The sequence below is a fragment of the Petromyzon marinus genome, chromosome 1, assembly GCF_048934315.1.
Source record: "Petromyzon marinus isolate PM22_M1 ecotype Great Lakes invasive population chromosome 1, UKy_Petmar_22M1.pri1.0, whole genome shotgun sequence".
Taxonomy (NCBI): domain Eukaryota; kingdom Metazoa; phylum Chordata; class Hyperoartia; order Petromyzontiformes; family Petromyzontidae; genus Petromyzon; species Petromyzon marinus.
In genome coordinates this window covers 30,848,248-30,867,861 of record NC_133667.1, presented here as the reverse complement: position 1 = coordinate 30,867,861, position 19,614 = coordinate 30,848,248, and the positions used below count along the sequence as shown (strand labels likewise).

General features: G+C 43.2%; 1 protein-coding gene across 2 annotated transcripts in view; it reads right to left on the bottom strand.

Moving 5' to 3' along the window:
- DYM (dymeclin) overlaps window positions 1-19,614 on the bottom strand; it is a 31,333-nt gene that overhangs the window by 10,888 nt on the left and 831 nt on the right. The window contains exons 2-15 of one of the 2 annotated variants that reach the window (XM_076066946.1): window positions 17,372-17,554; window positions 16,216-16,268; window positions 15,156-15,249; window positions 14,152-14,288; window positions 13,244-13,322; window positions 11,966-12,091; window positions 10,881-11,008; window positions 9,899-9,931; window positions 9,002-9,199; window positions 8,245-8,414; window positions 7,298-7,423; window positions 6,583-6,696; window positions 5,235-5,329; window positions 3,003-3,108 (exon numbers count right to left, since the gene is read on the bottom strand). In XM_076066946.1, coding sequence (XP_075923061.1) covers window positions 3,003-3,108; window positions 5,235-5,329; window positions 6,583-6,696; window positions 7,298-7,423; window positions 8,245-8,414; window positions 9,002-9,199; window positions 9,899-9,931; window positions 10,881-11,008; window positions 11,966-12,091; window positions 13,244-13,322; window positions 14,152-14,288; window positions 15,156-15,249; window positions 16,216-16,268; window positions 17,372-17,511 — 1,599 coding nt within the window. In that variant the 5' untranslated portion in view covers window positions 17,512-17,554. The remainder of the gene's footprint in view (window positions 1-3,002; window positions 3,109-5,234; window positions 5,330-6,582; window positions 6,697-7,297; window positions 7,424-8,244; window positions 8,415-9,001; window positions 9,200-9,898; window positions 9,932-10,880; window positions 11,009-11,965; window positions 12,092-13,243; window positions 13,323-14,151; window positions 14,289-15,155; window positions 15,250-16,215; window positions 16,269-17,371; window positions 17,555-19,614) is intronic. The other variant, XM_032948980.2, reaches the window with a different exon arrangement.

The following is a 19,614-nucleotide window of genomic DNA, read 5'->3' as shown; positions in this document are numbered from 1 at the left end:
GTCCTCTATATAACAAGGCTTGAATCAGCGATGCTGTCAAGGGTAAACAAAGAAAATATTACAAAAATAATGTTTTGTTTTCTATAGGGGCGTTCATGGAAATTGCATTTCACAATCGCTGAGGAACCAGACAAGCTGGAAGGGAGCCAGGTGGTGACCTGGTGCCAATAATTCCCCAAGCTCTGCAGTCCTCCCTGTATCAAGATGTGTTCAGCCAATTAATGAGTATTAATACATGTGGGAAGAAACCGGAGCAACTGGAGAAAACTAAACCATGTGAGGGTGCAACACTCTATCCCATACAGAAGGGACAAATAGAGATTAGTCAACACTTTGCTGTACCGTATGGCACCTCGGCGCTCACTGGAAGGACGGTTTGCAACAGTTGTGCGATCCATCAACCCTTGTTACCTCAACAGTGCTGGATCACAAGTGTATGCCACCAGCACCTGACCTTAAATAAATGCCACGTATTTACATGTTTACGAACTATGTAGGTATGCTAGGAAACGTACGTAAGGTACATGGGAATAAATACAACATTTTACTATGTTTTCAATCATTCATGCACTGCTTTTATATACAAGAAATCCACGAGCAATTAGGCAAGGCTTTAAAGACCTGTTATCACGATTTTGCAAACTGATTTGAACAAATATTTAGGAGATTCGTCTCATTTTTCGGAAAACACAGCGGCGAGACGATCGCGAGGGCTCAAGGCCACTGGCTACCGGGATGCAGGACAAAACTGGGGGTGGTGCGGTAGGTTTCGGAGGCGACGGGGGGGGGGGGGGGGGGGGGGGTTTGTTGGGGGGAGGCAACGTTTCTCAGTGGCGCTGCTAATTAGAGATTTGTTTCTGAGCCCCGCAGTGAAAACATGCAGCCGCTAAAGTAAACGAGCGGGGCTTATCTCTGCCGCCCTTATCCAAACCTCCCCCCCGCCATGGCCCGGCCGGCCGGCCGAGCCCTTTCCCATTAATTAGCGATTAGGCTGCCGTCGCCGTCTGGGATGATATCGCGGCGGACGGACGGGCAGTCTGCGCCCCCGCGGACGGACGCACTTGCGGACACTGCGATACGATAACAAGTCACGAGCGAGTAGGACGAGGGATTAAGGGGGGCCTCGAGGGGTGGGAACGGTGCTATTGGAGGGTGGCGGTAGCCGGCAGTGGCGGGGAAGTCGGGGCTACGGGAGAGCCAATTTTTTTTTCCTAAACCCAAACTAAACACAAACGGGATTACAGAAATCCAGGCCCCAGACCAAAAGCAAAACCTGTGATGGAAAAGTATCAAAGTTTGTTTTTTAATCGTACAAAAAGGCAAAGAAAAGACGATATCAAAGGTGTGGTCTGCTGGGTAGGCGACAGCGCTGTAGTTCAGTGCACACAGAGCGTGAGCTTCTGTCTGGGCTGGGGTTCAATCTCGGCTCAACGGGACCACGGGCGGGGGTGGCAGGGGCTGAGGAAGGGAGAGGTGGCTGGCTGCCGATTCTTTCTCTGGACTGTACTGTACCACTCTGCGGAACGTTCCGGTCAAACCCGTCAAACCTCAAAACGTGCAAAATATGCACACGTGAAAAACCGCAAACAGGGGACTGAGCTTTCCGTAAATGCACGCTCAAGCCAAACCTTCTGTTTTAACAATGCTTAATCTTCAATTATAACATACAATGATTTAATTCATAATACATTATTATAGTTATTCAAAATGTGTATTAAGGTCTCAATCAGACTCAACCCTCGATTTAAGAAAAGTTCCATGGATTTGGAAAATATTCAAATTCTTGCGTGAATTGAAATATTTTGTAACGTGCACAACGCTGTTCAAGCACTGCCCTGTTGCCTGGGAGGTAAAGTCTCAATCACATCATCATGATCACAATAATGGCTCCTACCCTCACTGGATATTCAGATTCCCCATTCCTGCACGATCCACAAGTCGTTAAACGTGCTCATTGCCAACACACACAAATTCAATTGTTTATTGTGTATTGTTAGCCTAAAAATGTTCCTATTTTGTGGTGCTTGGGTGGCTCAGGGGGATAATATCATGTCAGAGAACTGAGCCCACATTGCTAAGATCCATGACTTTCAATACCTTTAGCCACCCATGCTTAAACCGGGTTCTCAAGCATAGCGAGTTAATGGTCTCGGCTTGGTATTCAATGACTGCACAACAGCCCATCGTGTTAAATGCGGTGTCACTTACTTTGACATATTTCGTCAATGCGAATGAACATTTGTGGTTTGCTTGCCATTTAAAAAGTGTGCCCCTAGTTGGGATAAAGAGGCCCATTCAAGAAACTTCAGCAGCACTTCAATGGCATCACATTTTCTGGGGCCATTCTTTGACACAAGGTGGCACAGGACGATAACCACTACTAACCAGAGTTGAAGTTACTCAGTCGAGCACAGAGCTCCTGTGGCTGTACAAACAGGCAGTGGGTATGAGAGGGGTGTGACAGTACGTCGGTGTGTCGGTGGGGCAGGAAACGTGGGCACAGCTTGGAATGCCACCTGTCCCGGTTTTTCCAAGGTTGCATCCCAGGGAAATCTGTAAAGTCTTCCTGGGATAGTAAAATTCCTCGTCTGTCAGTTGCATAATTAGAATCTTTATTTAAACTGGAGGAATCAGATGAGCTATGAAGCTCCTTTTCACAGATGTCTAAGTCAGGGGTGGGTCACCAAGTATACAACAAATACAAAAAGAAAACGATAGCAGTGCTGAATAGAGAAAAGGTAAGAAAGTCACTAAAAATAAATTAATTATATAAGAACAAATTTCAAAAGAACAAACATTCCTGACGATTTTTCAACACTAAAAGCAAGCTAGGGCAAGGCAGCAAAACAACAACAAATAATACACCACTCAAGATAATTTATTAATATGTACTATACCCTCTCTTCCGGTATTGGGAGACATACTTCTTTCCATAATAGATGCGTTTTTTTCAACATTAGGTAGAGCTTGGGGGTGGGGGGTGCACGTGAGTGCGCACTCACGTAGTCGGGCAGCGACGGGCTCCCGTCCTCGCCCAGGGATGCGCCGTGCATCTGTGTCGCCTGCTCCAGCACCTTGTTGTGTTTCCGTGACAGCAGTTCCAGGAGGCTGCTCGTCAAACAGCACGCGATACAACACGACCATCGCATCGCTCGTTGGGTTGCCGCGATACCAAATTTCGAGATACAATACGATGTAAATTTTCGTGATATGACAATTATCGCGATATCAGTTTCTCATCACTCAGTAAATGTATTTCACATTTTAATTGAAGTGTTTTTGTGCTATTCTGTATTTCCGGTAGGAACAAAGATTACCTAAAAGTTGTTCAGCTGCAGTTCACGAAATACAAGGCTGCCATAACTTTATAGTTGCCAGTAACGCGAGACATAAATAATGAAAGCTACCTCTATAATTGTCTAGGCCTTCTTTCAGTCGTGGCACAGGAAAGCAAGCCTGTTAAATCGATAGTACAAATATTTATAATGTAAGTTATTTTGCCTAAAATGTGTCAGCAAAAACTACTTTTTTAATAAAGGAGTTACAATACGACGATAAAACAGATCATATGATCATCCTTGTATCATCATGATAAAGTGTAGTATTGAAATATTGCGGGAACCATAATTGCATGGCGCAGTAGTCACGTGGGCAACAGCACAGGCCAAACTTGGGCTTTTGTGTTTACGAGAGCGTATAAACAAACAAAACCCCAACATTGCCGCAAAAGAAAGGGAGAACATGTATATTTACATGCGCTAACACACATGTGTATATAATCATTTACGCACGCACAAACACGCGTGCACATGCGTTACTACTTTTTGGGTGAAATGTTTTTATACAAATAATTTAATTGTCAGTCATTCACTGCAAAGAAAAGGAGCGAGTGTTTACTTAAGATGCACCCTGCTTTAAAAGAGACTTCTCCCGCAATAAAACTGGACAATGTAGGACAAGAGTGAGGGACTGGAGTCGTTTTTTTTTATTCTTCCAAAACGGGATGCACGCCACGGCCCTGAATATCCTTTAAAAAGCACAAAGAATGAGATTTCCTCAACATAATGGTCATGGCAACAGGGAAACATGACCCTCCATAGGGCTCAACAGTCCGACAGTAGCCAAGTCGGATCTTGTGTTGTTTTGGATATTTTTTTCTCTCTCCTGAAGGTTATTCCCATGCACGGTGTCTAAAATAAACTGAGAGCTGGCTGTGGAATTCCTTCAGTATCGTCACCACCTCCACCACCGTCGCCACCTCAAGTTGTCGCATGAGTGTGCCATTCATGTGATGATCACCAGGGGTTGTGACGCTAATTATCCCAAAGCTGCTGAAAGCCTCCGTGTTTATTGACTTTTCCAAAGTAGTAGGAGAAATAGCTCGGCTTACACGCATTGAAATGTATTTGTTTAAGTTGAGTAGGTTCCCATTTTCTAATTCGGCATTGTTTCCTTTCAACAGCTACCGCTGGCGTTGTGTGCGGTGATTAATACGTTGTTTTTGAAAGCTTGTTCCTGATTTTAACTGTTACTGGATATAATCTGTCAAGCATAGCTTACTTCATCAAAAAAAGTATTCACTATATCCAAAATGCATTCATGCAACTATACATATAAAACGTATGCATGTTTTCCTGTTTGCAATTTGGGAATGTTTTTTTTGGAAAGATTGATACATGGGATTAATACTTTTGTTTTTCCAAACCTGATTAGAATAAATGGCACCTATTTTGAATCATCCCCCTTAAGCTTCAGAACTTTGCGGAAATTAATTTTGGATTAGAAAGCAATTTCTTAAATAAATGATTAATTCCCAAAAGTTTTAATCTCATAATTCCTTTGTTAAGTATTATTTTTATTTTGCATCTTGAGATAAAAATTTATGTATGTCCAAGGGGCTGTTCTAACTCTAAATCGCAGAAACTTACTTGATGTGCTGCTAGCTAAATACCATACAATTTGGATTTACATCGCGTTTAAACGTCAACGCATTTCAATATGCTCATCGAGGATAGAGCAGATGGCTCATGCTCACAATAATCTCACAATAACAACAGCTCACAACCTCAGAGTGATTCACAAACCTGACCTTTAAGACAAGAGACGCGAGACGTGCATCACCACCACACCTGGCTACGGCAACATCCACACATGCGGTGTCATTGTTCATTCTGAACAGAAGCAGCGGCACATCCCAGGCACTGAATACACAACAATGAGCAGCAGGGCCGAACCTCATGATGCGCTGGGCAGCATACTGATGCAGCGAGTGGAACTGGGCAGACATATTGGCGAGGGCAGCCAGGCAGTTGGTGTGCAGATATTTGTCCTACAGTCACACGATGGAAACACACTGATGAAAAGCCACCAAAAGCTATATTACACATGTACTCACATGCAAACGGAATTGGTTCTCCGAATTAAATAACCGTATCTGGATACCACTCTTTGTTATTTACGAAAAAACATAAACATAATTTTTGCTTAGATAAAGATTTACAGCCGTGCCGATAAAAAAAAATAGGGTCTACCAATATGACCTCCCAGTGTAAGGGATTGAACAAGATGAATCAGGACAAGGGACGGAGCAGGGGGTGGAAGACAATGTTACGAGAGTTGCGCCGCCGTCTGGCATTTTCGCGCCACCGCACGGCGTTGCCGTCACAACAAAGGAAGCGATTGGTGCCAGTTCGGTGGGCGGGGGGGGGAGGAGTGAGGATGTAGGAGACATGGGGGACATTGGAGAGCAGTGGACAGAGTAATATTGCATGGCTCATGGGACACACAAACCGCCAAGATGTGTTCCCGAAATATAATAAGTTGTGAAGGCAGCACTAAAGTAAAGTAACTTTGTTCCTTCTGACAAATACAGCTCAATGCTATTGAGAGATCTTAAATAAAGTTCGTAGTGTGGGAAACGAACAAGCTTTTTTCTTGAAATGGTTTATCAGCAAAGCAAACGAACAAAGAGAGCTCACAGACATAACCATATTCCACTAAAGTGTTTTCAATACACTTGTAAATGGGTGTGAATGAATGAATATCCTAAATGAGGCTGAAGCATGTTGCAAATCTTTCAACGCAAGAGTGCACAACTTTGGTCTTCGAGGGATGCATTCTTCAAAGTTTTATTTATAAATGAAATCTCCAACCACTTTACAGCTAAAAACTATGAACAAACGTACACTTCATAAAACTGTGAATTAAATAAATTGTTTCATTCTGTAACCGAGAGCTCAAATGCATTCTCTCAAGCTTTCGCCGAAGCTTTGAATGAATAAACGCTCAACATGTGGCTGACCGCGGAAGACCACACTTGGATTACCAATGGCTGCTAAAACCTACGTGTGAAACGGAGAGCTCAGTTGGAACGAAACCAGAAGACATTGGCGGCCCTTGAGAACCGGAGTTGTGCACGGAAATCGTCGCTTTTGCAACATGCACACAAGGCCCTGTCGCGTTTGTGGCTTCCACGGCTGCAGCTGGCACTAGTTCAGAGCGATCGCACTAGGAAGTCGGGGGGGGGGGCAGTGCGGGGCTCCGATAAAATCAGTCGTGGTGACGCACACACGAGTGACTGACCCGCGTGCGCGTCATGTTGTACTGGATGGTGCGGATGACGACCAAGATGAGGAGGCTGCCCAGGGAGATCTCGGAGAGTGCGCGCTCCGTGTACCACGGCACATGCCTCAGCATCTGTGACACGCGAGAGTGCATGCGACAGTCGGCATACAATCGTGAAAAATCATTATAAATGAACGGAATGTGACATTGGAAGGAGTGTCTTGTGTTGGTTGTATAAGAGGTATCCATTGGTAGAGAGATCAGAAGTTGTTCTGGGGCGGCACCCTTGCGGCAGTTTGTTTGCATGGCGATATCTCACAACAGCATCTTGAGATGTATAATTTAAAGCTGAATTATAATTGTATTGTACACAAACGGGGCTGGAAGGGTCAATTGTGTTTCGAACTGTGGATGCTGGGTTGGGCATTTGTCGTCCCCATATAATTTTGAAAACAAGTGAGAATAAAAACAAAACTTTTTTAAAAAATAAACAAAATAGTTTGCAATAGCCAGTTGACCTACAGGAATTGGCCTTGATTGGTCCTCCTTTGTCATACCTGCTGCTATTTAAACTTCACGTGAAGTGCAATAATGTAGAAGGATTAAGGAACAATATAAACAGGGCTGCTTTGGTTTACTGTAATTAACTTATGTGACGTTGCTGGGTTTGCGGCCGATTATAAACAGAAATGGATCATTAAAAAAGCACTTTGGTGGCGGCGCACACACTCACCACCTCGTGCACCGAGCGGTTGAACGCGTCGTCCTCACTCATGATGAGCAACACAATGAGCGACATGTACACGTGGTGCGAGTTCTTCTGCTCGGCGTGGTACAGCGTCTGCAGGATGGGCAGCACCTGTTGCACACAAAAATAAACCCCAGCAACCACCAAGCATTATAAGATAAAGACCGCCCCCACCCCCCTATATAGCATATTAACAGACTGTAGCGGAAAGTGCTGTGCATGAGCACAACACGATTATTTGACCAGTTCAAATAATCGTCATTGGTGTTGACCGTGAGCGCGAGTCAAAATGGGGTTTCCGAGTTAGTAGCGCAGCACGCTAACCATTACACTACCACTTCTCACTAACAAAGCATTATATACACACATACAGCAAGTATATCAGAATACATGTTTCTTCAATGCTCCAATAAAAAAGTGGGCTATTATACGGCTTAATCAGGTTACAAAAAAACAGCAAGTTAACATCTACAAAATAACTGCCCGTTTAATCATTACATATTTTTGCTTGGGAGAGTGTAGGTGTAATAATTTTGCATCGCACAATTTCCCAAACTCGACCCCTCGTGACCTCCCGTGATCCACCTATCACCATCGCCAGTATTCTATGAATACAATTGAATCTAAAATACATTATAAATTCGCCTGTGACCAGATCAGCTGGAATGCACCCAATTCGCGAAATTGCGGAAACAAAGCAAGGACTGAACCTGGACAGCGCTTGGGACACACAGAACGGATGTTAGATGCCACTATGTGGCTATGGCGTGGGCACTGGAAAGGACTGCAGCAAAATCGATGCCCTGTTAGACTGTACCATGGTTCCTACGACTCCACCTCCCGACCACGTCATTGCGAGTGATCGACCATGCGATTGCTGTGCACGTTCCAGGCGGCGTGCTTGCGTGCGTGCGTGCGTACGTGCGTCTCACCAGCGTCTCGGTGTCGGTGCGTGCCAGCACGTAGGTGCGCACGTTGGTGTTCTGGTGCAGCAGCAGATAGAGGAAGAGAGTGGCCTCGTCGGTGCCCTGCCGCTCACACAGCGCCGTGTACAGGCTGTTGAAGTTGATCTGGAATGTGGGCTGCTCCTGCGGCGCTGTGTCTATGATATTCAGGTTGAGTCAAAAAATACCTAGGGTCAATTATTCGGCCAATTAAATATTTTATGCAATCAAATGTATTTTTTTATTTTTGTTATGTACAGAAATCGGTCTCAATCCAATAACTGGATGAAAGCCTCCCCACATCGTGTCAGCCATTGGGGTTGTTTTGACCATACTTCAACTGCGTTCGTCTGTGTGGGTTGCATTAAGCGTGGGAGGTGGGGAGCATTGAATAGATATGGATACAATTCTGGCCGCAACATAACGCCACAGCCTCTAACAACTTGTAATGACCTCTTAAGCATGGTGGTCGCGAAGCGTGGTGAAGTACGGTAAAAACATCCCCCATGACCAATGTAGCATGGCGAGGCTTTCATCCGGCAATAAACTGACAATGGACTTTACATCACATAACATGTATGGGTACACCTAAGGAGATGTACAGTTTACTTGCAATAACGACACCGAATTCCAACGCGCTCCACCTGGCTGTGAGTGTGGCAGTTGAGACTGCGTTGCATGTATGTATGTAAGTTTAACTTCTTTCGCACCGTACGCAGCCAAGCATGCTAATCGAATTGCACACCTTGCGTGTTGTGGAAGGACAAGAGCGCTCGGCGATATGGGTTCGCCTGCTCCTCTGTCTCGCTCAGGTTCATCAGTGCCAGCAGTAACAAAAGGCTCTGATTGGCCAGCGGCGAGGACCCCTCAGCGTGCTGCTGCGGGGTGGCCAGTTTGCCGCCTGACGCCGCACCGCCCAACGTCAGCACGGTCCACAGTCCAGCTGATGAGAAAGCAAGTAACAGCACGACATATATATAAAAAACTATTAATTTATTGAAATGTTTGTTATTATTCTCATACTGCGAGCAACACAAAGTAGTTCAAGAATGAGCAATACACAAAAGCTAATTTTTTTTTTTACATTTCTCAACAAAAAGTCTTTATGGAGAGAGGGAGATAACCTGACTTGGAAAGCAGGCAAACACACGACATGGCCCATTATGATTGTCCAGTACAATATCTATTGACGACGGCTGAATTGCAATATTTTCAAATGACCGTATCATCATACTACTATTAATGATCATGAAGGTTGTTTGTCCATCATTCTGCTTTTTTTTAAACATGCATTGCTGTGTATATTTTCTACGTGATTTATGTACTTCTGTTAGCTTACACCATGTGTATGAACATTCTTTTAGGATAATACACTCATGAAAAGCCTCCCTCTTCGTGCCAGTCACAGGGGTTTGTTGACCTCGTCATTCTGAGACCCGCTGTGCACACGGCCACAATGACAAAATTGTGCCAAAGGCACCACCAAAAACGATTGTAGAATATAGACATTTTAACAAATACAACACTTTAGTAAACACTGCCGCTAGCAGTCCACAAACAGCTGCAACTACCACGCTGTGGAATCATCTCATTACAAACGAAGCTTGCATGCAGCATTAGAGCGCAAGTGGGGTCCACTCACCACATTTAGCACAAAAGTCGACCTCTGTGACATCTATAAGCAGATTTAACATTAGTTTGGTGGAAGGCAAAGATGACAGGACAAATATTAACAGAAGCTAGCTTAATCTAGAAGTAATAAAGACCTCATCAACTTATCCATAAGAGGTCTGAACCTATTTTTTTTTATTCTACGACCAATTGCATTCCGATTGTACAATCAATCTTGTCATGTGTCAACATCATACCAGGGACGGGCCCGGATGAATCTACCACAGGACTACTTCCTGCGTCATTTCCAGAGGCTTATCCTATCCCCAAAACAAGACAATGCTGCTTTGTGCTCGATAATGGTGGTATTATGTGCATCATTCACCAATTTATTTATGTAATTTAGTCCTAAGCAGTCAAATTAAAAAGTATAAACGTAACATCAAATTGTATGCGACGGTGCATGGTTGTAGTCACTGATGACCAAATCGTGAGTACCAATTCACTATCCTTGGGACGCTGGTTTGATCATAGGGAGCGAGCCAGGATATGAATCTCAAACCAATGAGCATCATTTCTTCAAAACATAAAATATACACGTTCAACAATAGCCAACAATGATTCACTGGCCTCCATTGATTCCAACTGTCACGATTCAATTCAATGAAAGATTTTACGATCTCTTTTGTATCATTTATCTTTTATTCTGTGGCATTTATTCAGCCTTGCTTGCACCATTATCCTTAATGTAACATATTTTCACAGGCGTTATTCATTGCATGTGTGGTGAGAATTGAAATAAGACACTAATCGTCGAAATCGATCAATCACTTTCTGATGTGTTATCAGGTTGTACGCACAGCAGAACAACACACGGCACAACGCGAAAACATATCCGTTCGTTCTACAGCACAGCCACGAAAACCCGTGTAGTTGAAGCGACGTATCTTGTCGCAACGCACAACGAGCGACGTAATGAAACAAAAAAGACCGCGAGGGGTCGGTGGACGTACAGGCAAGTCCCGAGAGGAGGCCGCTGCCCCGGCCATGGGCGCTGGGGCTGCTGATGTGGGGGGGGCATCGCTCTTGCCTGATAAAGTGGTACATGAGGGCCTTGACCAGGCGGCTGGCCAGCTCACAGCTGCACACACGTGTCCACGTGGAGATATTACAAAAAAAGCTTCCTTCATTACAGTCAACACAAAGAACAATTTTTACATAAAGTAAAAAACAAAATTGCAACCGATAACAAGAATAATTTGTTTACCCAGAAAATTAAAACGAATACATCTGAAAACTATTTTTACAGAAAGGCCCCACTGTGGGCGGATGGCAAAATTCCTTTTTTGGAGTATTTTTGCGGGTGGCAGAAAACCGGAATGCATGGAAAAAGCTCACACATACAACAAAAACATTTAAGTGCTGCGAAGATTATTTTTTGCACTGCCTCCTAAAAACATCTCACTGCCTTGCATGTGGTTTTCTCCAGCACAATAAGCTTCATCTCCGTGGCATCCACCAATCCAGCCTCGCAGTTAATGGATCGACAGACACGCCCCATTATACATGTGGGTGCAATTCTTACTTATATTTTCTGTTCAACTTCCTCACGCAATAAGCTCGAATGTGTTTCATACAGACCAGGCTTCTTCAACTGGGTCACATCTAGCCTGTGAAGGCCAATAGAATAACGAACAGAGCTATGGTGTGCCAAGAAATATGGTTCAGATTAGTGAGATGAAAAAGTTACAAACAAGAGACAGATGACAAATTTGCAAACAAGAGGTGAAAATGAGTGATATGAAGGCGAGGGAAACAAGAGACAAAGATGAGAGAGACCTGGGGGCAAGAGGTACAGATCTGTGGGTCATGTACAGATCGTATGGCATTACGATACCACGTTTGTATGGTGAACTTCTTTTGCACCGTACATAGCCAACCGTGCTAATCGGAGGTACACTGGAAAATATAATTGAAGGATCCTAATATAGCGGATATAAAATTTAATCAAACCACACAAGTGAATGCCAACAGTGCCCTGCAATGTAATTGGACTGCATGAGGTGAATGACTTATGTTTAGGCGAGCGGACACTCACCTGCGCCCCTGCGTGAAGAGGTGATAGAGGGGCCCGTCCCGCACCACGTGCCGCTGGTGCAGCTGTGCCGCCAGCAGCACCATCAACGTCGTGACCGCCTCGAGGTGGATGCAGTACGTGATGTCCCTGGGGGGGCACAAACAGGATTGGTACAACCACCCCATAGCACCCACCAGACACCACGAGCTGCCACCCCAAACTCAGCACCGCCCCACCGACCAGTAATGCTCAGCAGGACATGACCTCAATGGATTCAGTTCTTTCCATTCGGTTCCAATTAAATTTCTCATGGCATGATTTGAATTCCAGCTACAATATCATGTCCATCTGGCTTCACAATATGCTGTTACCGTACATTGTCTTCCCATTACCTTACGATTACGAGCGCACTCTGCCCACTCATTAGACTCTCTGAAAGGGACACCCATCACCAAGCGCAGGTGGCACGTAAAGCTTCGATTACCCTAGTTATTCGATAAACCATTGCAATTCCGGGTCAATCTTGTTTCTAGTTCCTTCCGTTGTGTTTATACAGTTATGTCCATGCCATGAGCTTTAAATGTAACATTAGCATATTAATAATTATAATTTCAATAGTCACTCTCACACAAATAATGAAATGCATGTATGGTAGTAATGTTATCCTTATTAATTAATGTATTTCCGCATGCCAAATGTCGACCCTACAGCTGTTGGCCGTGCAGCAGCTGCCCCCTAACGGTCCTGTTTTGTATCTGCAAATGAAGGTGCTCATGAGTGGTTAAACTTTAACCTTGCTGCAGTCATCTGCTTCCATGGGACTTGTAGATTTAAATTTTCATGGAATATTTTTACACAAGCTGCCATGTTATAATTTTCACCGATTCATGTCCTTTAACCAAGTGAGATATACTGAGATAATTTCATGCACTTGCAAGTGGCAAACTAGCATATCACTGTAGAGCTACTAGTACTTTAAGTCTATTTGCAGGTTATATTCAAGTAACCATTGCTGTACAGTAAAATAATTGTACTTTTAATAGAGCATTTAGTTTGGATTTGGCCTATGACACTGATCGTACACCTGAATTATCGATCGTGAATGATGACATCACAGGTCATTTAAAATTACTGTTACAGAATAAATTTGCTAATAATTTGAAGTATAAATTACTGGGCAGCTGTCATGGGAATGCAGAAGAAATTAGCAAACGCTGCAAAATAGTATGGAGGTCGGTGTGTTTGTCAAGGCATAAACCCCACATCTGAGCAATTAGCCACAATTTTCAAGCGACTTACAGCAGAGGTACTTCAATGATGAGGTGAATAAGGTGCAAGACCATGTCCTCCAGCAGAGAGCCACCTTCACTTTCACTTTCTGCAGGACACAAGGCACAGAGCAGAGTGAATCCTAACTGTCTTGTCATTGAAGGTATTGTAATTATTATGCTTGGATTTAAGTGACAACTCGTGTGTACATGTACTCAGCCCTTTGTCAAGCCACTGCTGGAAGGCCTCCGCACGCCGTATGAGTCGGTGGGACTATTTGACTGTACTTTGCCACACTAGTCAGTGCGGGTTGGTAAAAGTGGGGAACAGATGCAGGAGCACAGTATAATAATCGATCTTGTTGTGCTGAGTATGAGCTCTCTGCTGCCCATAACTATAAAAAAACTATATATTTTTTACCAGATAAGGCCCACTGAGCTATATAGCTCTTTTTCAGAAGCCACCTGGCCATGAATGATAGCTCAATTAAGTTGCTTATCACATGCAAATGTATAGTAGCCAAATACTCCATATGCATGTTTCTAAATGTGGAGGAAAAAACCGGAGGACCCGGAGAAAAAAATGCACGTGACCATGGGGAGAAAATGCAAACTCCAAATATAAAGGCGTCAGGGTCTGGATCGAACCCATGAGTTCCTATATACCAGACGAGGTAGTTAACATATTGGCAGCTCCCCTGCCTATAACAACATGTTACACATGGTGGTCGGCCATCCAAGCGCTATACAAAGATCAATCCTGCTTAGCTTCCAAGATCTGACAAAATCAGGTGCAATTCAGGCAAAGTGATCAAAGGCTACTTCCAAAATTAGACCTATTCAATTTCTGTGTCACGCCTTCCTTTCAAATGAATGGGCATTACCAGCATCCGAATAATCTTGAGTAGCCTTTATTTAGTCAGGAAATAACTGACTAACCTTGGCAGGAGCCTGGGGTGACAGGGCTGTAGGTAAAGTGCATCACAAGATCCTCCTCGCTCGTGTGGCTCTGGAGTGCCTTGATGAGGCAGCGCACAATGAACAGGGCATTGTGCGCCTGCCAGATAAACAGCTCACTGGTAGGAGGGGGAACAGGGAACAGACCGGAAAGCACGATTGGACGGCAGTGGCGACAACAAAAAGACAAAGATTCCCCCATTGTAGCCTTAACAGACTTTTTGGTCAAGTGCTGTTAGTGAGTGGCACCCATGAAGGCTGAAACGGTACATGAGGGAGTGGGTGACCAGCACTACGCCCGACCGCCTTTGTCTCTCTCATGGCGATGTTTACACATCACACCAGGTACTCATTTGAGGCTGAGTCGACCTAGAGGAGGCCCAGAACAGGTTCAGATAATCGTTGCTGGTGTTGGTCTAGAGCGGTTTATTAAGCAGCACGCTACCTGCTACACTACCGCTCCCCTGAATAACATGACGTGCACACACATAACGTCAACCTGACACACACACAAACGACTGCTAGCTCGACATGAGGAGGCGACATCCCACAATTCAGACGCTGCTTAGTGTTTGTCTAGCGTGCATACAGCGTCTGTGGACTGACAGCACTATAGGATTTCATTGTAGATCATGTTTGCCGTATTACTTTTTAGTCAATTTGAAGGGATTTTCTCGGAAAAATGTGCAAACAAAGACGTCAGCGTTTAAACTTGAGTTGAACAAAAGGTCAACGGTTAAGTATGTTTTGACCTGTGTGCTCAACTGCTTAAAAAGAAACAAAAAAAACTAATTCCTCTTTTAGTCTCAACTTTAAATATAAAAACTTACAAGTTTGGCTGCAGCAACATATCTTAACGTCTTCACAATGTGTGAGCAGTCAGAAGTCAGACTCATTGGGGCACTGGCAGCTGGCAACACCTGGTGTGGCTCTACAGATCAGTGTAAACTGGAATATAAAACACTGGGGGATCACTGCCTACTCACTTTTGGCATTCTGCAGAGATTTTCAGTTCTTTGGTTCTGCTGATGAATACATTCACGAGCGCGGCAAAGTTTCCCGTGCGAGGATTGTTGTTTACTGCACAAAACAAAACGAAGTGAACATTATGCATGACGCATGATTGTGATTCTCACTCTATGCTTCATAAAATAAGTAGAATTTCTAAATAACCAAACTTAAGTGACCATGGCACTGGAATTTTACCACCATCGAATTCTGGAATTTGACCTCCAGGTTCTCATGTATAGTGAGCATTCAATCATAGCCTGGTGAGCAATGACTGCACAAAGAAGTAATTGTTAAAACTGTGGCATTTCTTCTTCTCAATCAGGCACGTATAACAGGGCTTAATCAACAAAAGCTGTGCATTGCTACAACTCTATTTATGGGGTGACTATTTTATAACGAGACCGAGTAAATTTCAAACTGGTCTATGATTACTTTTCTTAAAAAAGGCCGAAATCCCAACGGATGAATTTTCTCCCAAAGGTTTGAACACAATGTTAATTTTAATAGAATTTAATCTCACTCATTATTTTTACATCATCAACATCAGCCACGGTCTATCCATTGCTGGATAAAGACCTCCCATCGCCATCTACGTCTCTCACAAGTGTTATGGCACAATCCATCTTTCTCTTGCAGATGAGCTCATCTCTCCATGCTCAACTTTGTAGTCTTCATTGTGAGGTTATTTAGTTCATTACCATTGGTTGCTAAATCTAAAATTATTGATATTTATGTTTCTGCTTTTATTTCGCCATCCAATTTTCAGAAAATATCATATATCACTGTGAAAAGTCTTGGTGAGATTGCATCCCCTTGCCTAACTCTTCTCCTGCTCATATTTTGTAACCTTTTTCATGCAATCACCATGTAACTGTTCAATCTTTACAAAATATTTCACTGATTTGTAAAAAAACATCATTCAGGCATTGGTTGATTCAAGTGTAAAAGTAATGTAGTAATTAATAAAATCATGGATACGTCGTGCACACAAGTGCTGATTGATCAAGCACTGTGACATTTACATGGGTGACTTACTCAGGCTCTTGCAGATTGATTCCGTGGCTTCCTCCAGAAGTCTGGAATCCGAACTGTGTAAAGCCAAGACATGAAATCGAACCGTGTTTAATGTGAAAAATTCGATATCCTTCAAACACAAAATAATCAACTTTGTTTTCCAAACTGGAAGAGAGCCTCCATCAGTCCAGTGTCCACAAAAAATATACATTCCAGCAGCTACTGCTTGAGTGTTAAACAAAATCAACAAATGAATGCATAGAAATCTGTTTCCGTCACCAAGTCAATCGTGGCTAAATTAAAATAAAAAACTGAGTTGTATATAAAATAAAAATAACACCCAATAACATGGTGTAAACATTGGACATTCTTTTTTAAAACCTCTGATTGACCTCATTTAGAGGTCAAACATTTATCAAAGTACAGCCAGTACCTCTTGAAAGAACCAAAGAAGATGAATCATGCCTATGTCAAGAATAGCTCAATATTATTATTATGCTTGTTCACCCAGGGAGTCTCATAACTCTTTTCAGGAGGGTCTTGGCAAGTTTTATTGGAGTGTGGGGCAATGATTGTGAGTAATTCTTAAAATTTGGCAAATTATTATCAATTAGGTAAAACTAGGTGAGAGGCCATTGAGACTAATCATCTCTTTTTTTAAAGAAGATCTGGATAAGTTGTTCAAAGCCGACATTTATGAACTCAGGAGGCAGTTGAAAGAGCTCGGCTGTAATGGAACCAGAATGAATGATTCTCAGTGCTAATTCCCAGAACTGTATATATTTTAAGCAAGATCTATAAAGAAACAGTTATAAAAAACGTTAAAAGATAACAAAATTAACCATATAATTATCCCAGTGACGAGTGATAGTTTCCCCGATGCAACTCTATTTGTAAAGCACTTCAAATGCAAAAAGGATGTATTCAAATATCAAAAAGTACACCGAATGCAAATATCTGTGCAACAATCTGACAGACTGCAAAAACCAGTCGTGTTCATTAACATAGCATAGGTGCCATATGCGGAGGTGTGATGAACATGGCATTTTAAATAACTCCCTCAAGTAAGAGAAACTCTAAACTGGCCTTTCTTTAGCCAATGAAAATCTTTACCCCTCACCCAGTTCAAGTGACAGCGGCTGAGGGGGACAAACTGTATGGGTGCAGCGCCGGCTACCTGTTGGTGGGTGTTGCAAAGGAGAAGGAGAGCAGCTGGTTCCAGAAGGGATCGTTGTGCGAGACGGGCTCGGCGCTGGCGAGACGCCGTAGGTACTCGTTGTCCGTCAGCTCGCTGATGCTGCTGCTGTGCGCCCCCATGATAGAAGCTGCGTGCGATCACCCGCTCCCCCACAGCATGGCCCTGGCAGGGGGCAGCGCACGCGTTTAATGTTGGCAAGGGTTTACAGGGCTCACGCATACGTGATTACATAAAAACTATCCGACAATTCTCACGTTGGCGAGAAATATACGAGCCTCTCGTGCACGTACGTGTGCGGATGAACACGTATGTGAGATTGCAAGAGAAGTGCATGATCACTTGTTCTTTAAATCCAGGTTGAATGTTAACACTTTTGTTAAGTGCTTTAAATGTACAATTATGAATGATCTTTTATCAAAATACATCATTGCTATAGAGGTGGCCGGGTGGTTTTGTGAGATAGTCCCATGTCAGAGCCCTAAGATCCCGAGCTGAAATCTGGGCAGTTACCTTTATTATACGAGGTTCTCAGGTATTGTTAGTAGATTCAGTTTCAGTTTCTTTATTTTGGTATAGCCCTGTGAGCCATTCGGCTCTTGAATCGAGTGCAACCACAACAAAAAACAAAAACACGAACAAGAAAAACATCTTAAAGTGACTGTGTGACTGTGCAAACAGAAAATCCATGAAAAAACAGCAAAATATTCCTGAAAAAAGCACCGTGTGCAAAAAATCCCAGTGGGATGCAAGTCAAACAACAACAACCACAAGAAAACTTAGATTAAGGCCATCAATCTAACTCCGTACTACAACAAATCAAACAAACATGTCCAAACCAAAAAACTTTTCGAAATCACCAAAAAATAAAGCCATAATTGCAACGTAACAGTGATCATAGGGACTGAGACCGGATTTTTACAATAAACTACATAAATAACATGTAACACCAAATCCTAGAGCCATAGCTGGCTGCATGAGTTACTCCACAACAACAGAAGCATAGGTCGGAGTATCAAATTTTTCAATGCACCTTTAAGATCGAAGTCAGATCACCAATGACTACAGACAAATACCATAACATTCAATTAGGGTTTTCCTTACATTTAATATACCAAAAATAAGAAAAAGATTGGTTTTATTCATCACAGATGATCACAACTAAAGGTTTGCCCATTCGTGTGGATAAAGACGCTTGCTTAAAGGAATTCAGCATTGATTCTATGTTATCTTCTCGGGTGTTTTCTGACAAGGTGGTGCACTCCTAGCTACTATGTCTCCATTTAATGAGAAGACACCAACAGAACAATTCGAATATCGTATAAAAAAGTAAAAAGGTAACACGTTTAAATTGAATGTCTGTGCTACATTGTTATTTTCTATTGTTGAGCATTACTTTATGCAAATTTACAGTAGGCCTTGTGGTTAAAATTTTTTATTTCGACTTTAAGCAAATGCAGTATTTATACGTAAATGAGACCAACAGCAGAAGCATCTGATTGTAGGAGAAACTAAAATCAAGTGATGTAATGCAGCTGTAGCTAATATGTGTCAATAAGTGTCTGGTGTGGGTGGAGTGTTGATATGGAGTGCTGGTATGAATCCAGAAACCAAAGTTTTGATTCCGAGCCAGGGTTAATACCAGTCATCCTGAATCTGCCACTTTACCAATCTGCACTGACCAGCATTGTTTAAGTATGGTCAACGAACACCCTGGACTCACAAAGCATGGGAAGGCCTTCGAGTAGCGGATTGAGAAAGGGCTGCAAAGAATAGATTATCTTATTAAACATATCACGCTCTTCATTGTCATCCAGAGTGCAAATTGCATGAATGCCGTCTGTGCATTGAAGGCGTAGCCACAGGACTTGCAGCCGTGAACTATTCCTTCAAGGGCAGTGTCAATATACGAGTTAAAAAAACACTGAATCAGCAGACTCTTAATAAGCCCTGCCGCAGACTAAACCCCTATATGGCACAGGTTGGCCCAAGGGGAAGGCATCAGTGGGTGCAGACGCGAGACGACTGGGAGTCCAACTGTGATGGCAGGTCAACAAAGTTGTGATTTTGACATCATTCAGTTCGGCGGGTCTTCAATAAATTCCTATAATCAACAATACATCTAGCGGACACAGGCCTCGGGCACATACATCGATGTTTGCCATCGACATAATCCCTTGGTTCGGACACAATCCTAGCTTTGACAAATCACAAGCCCCCATCAC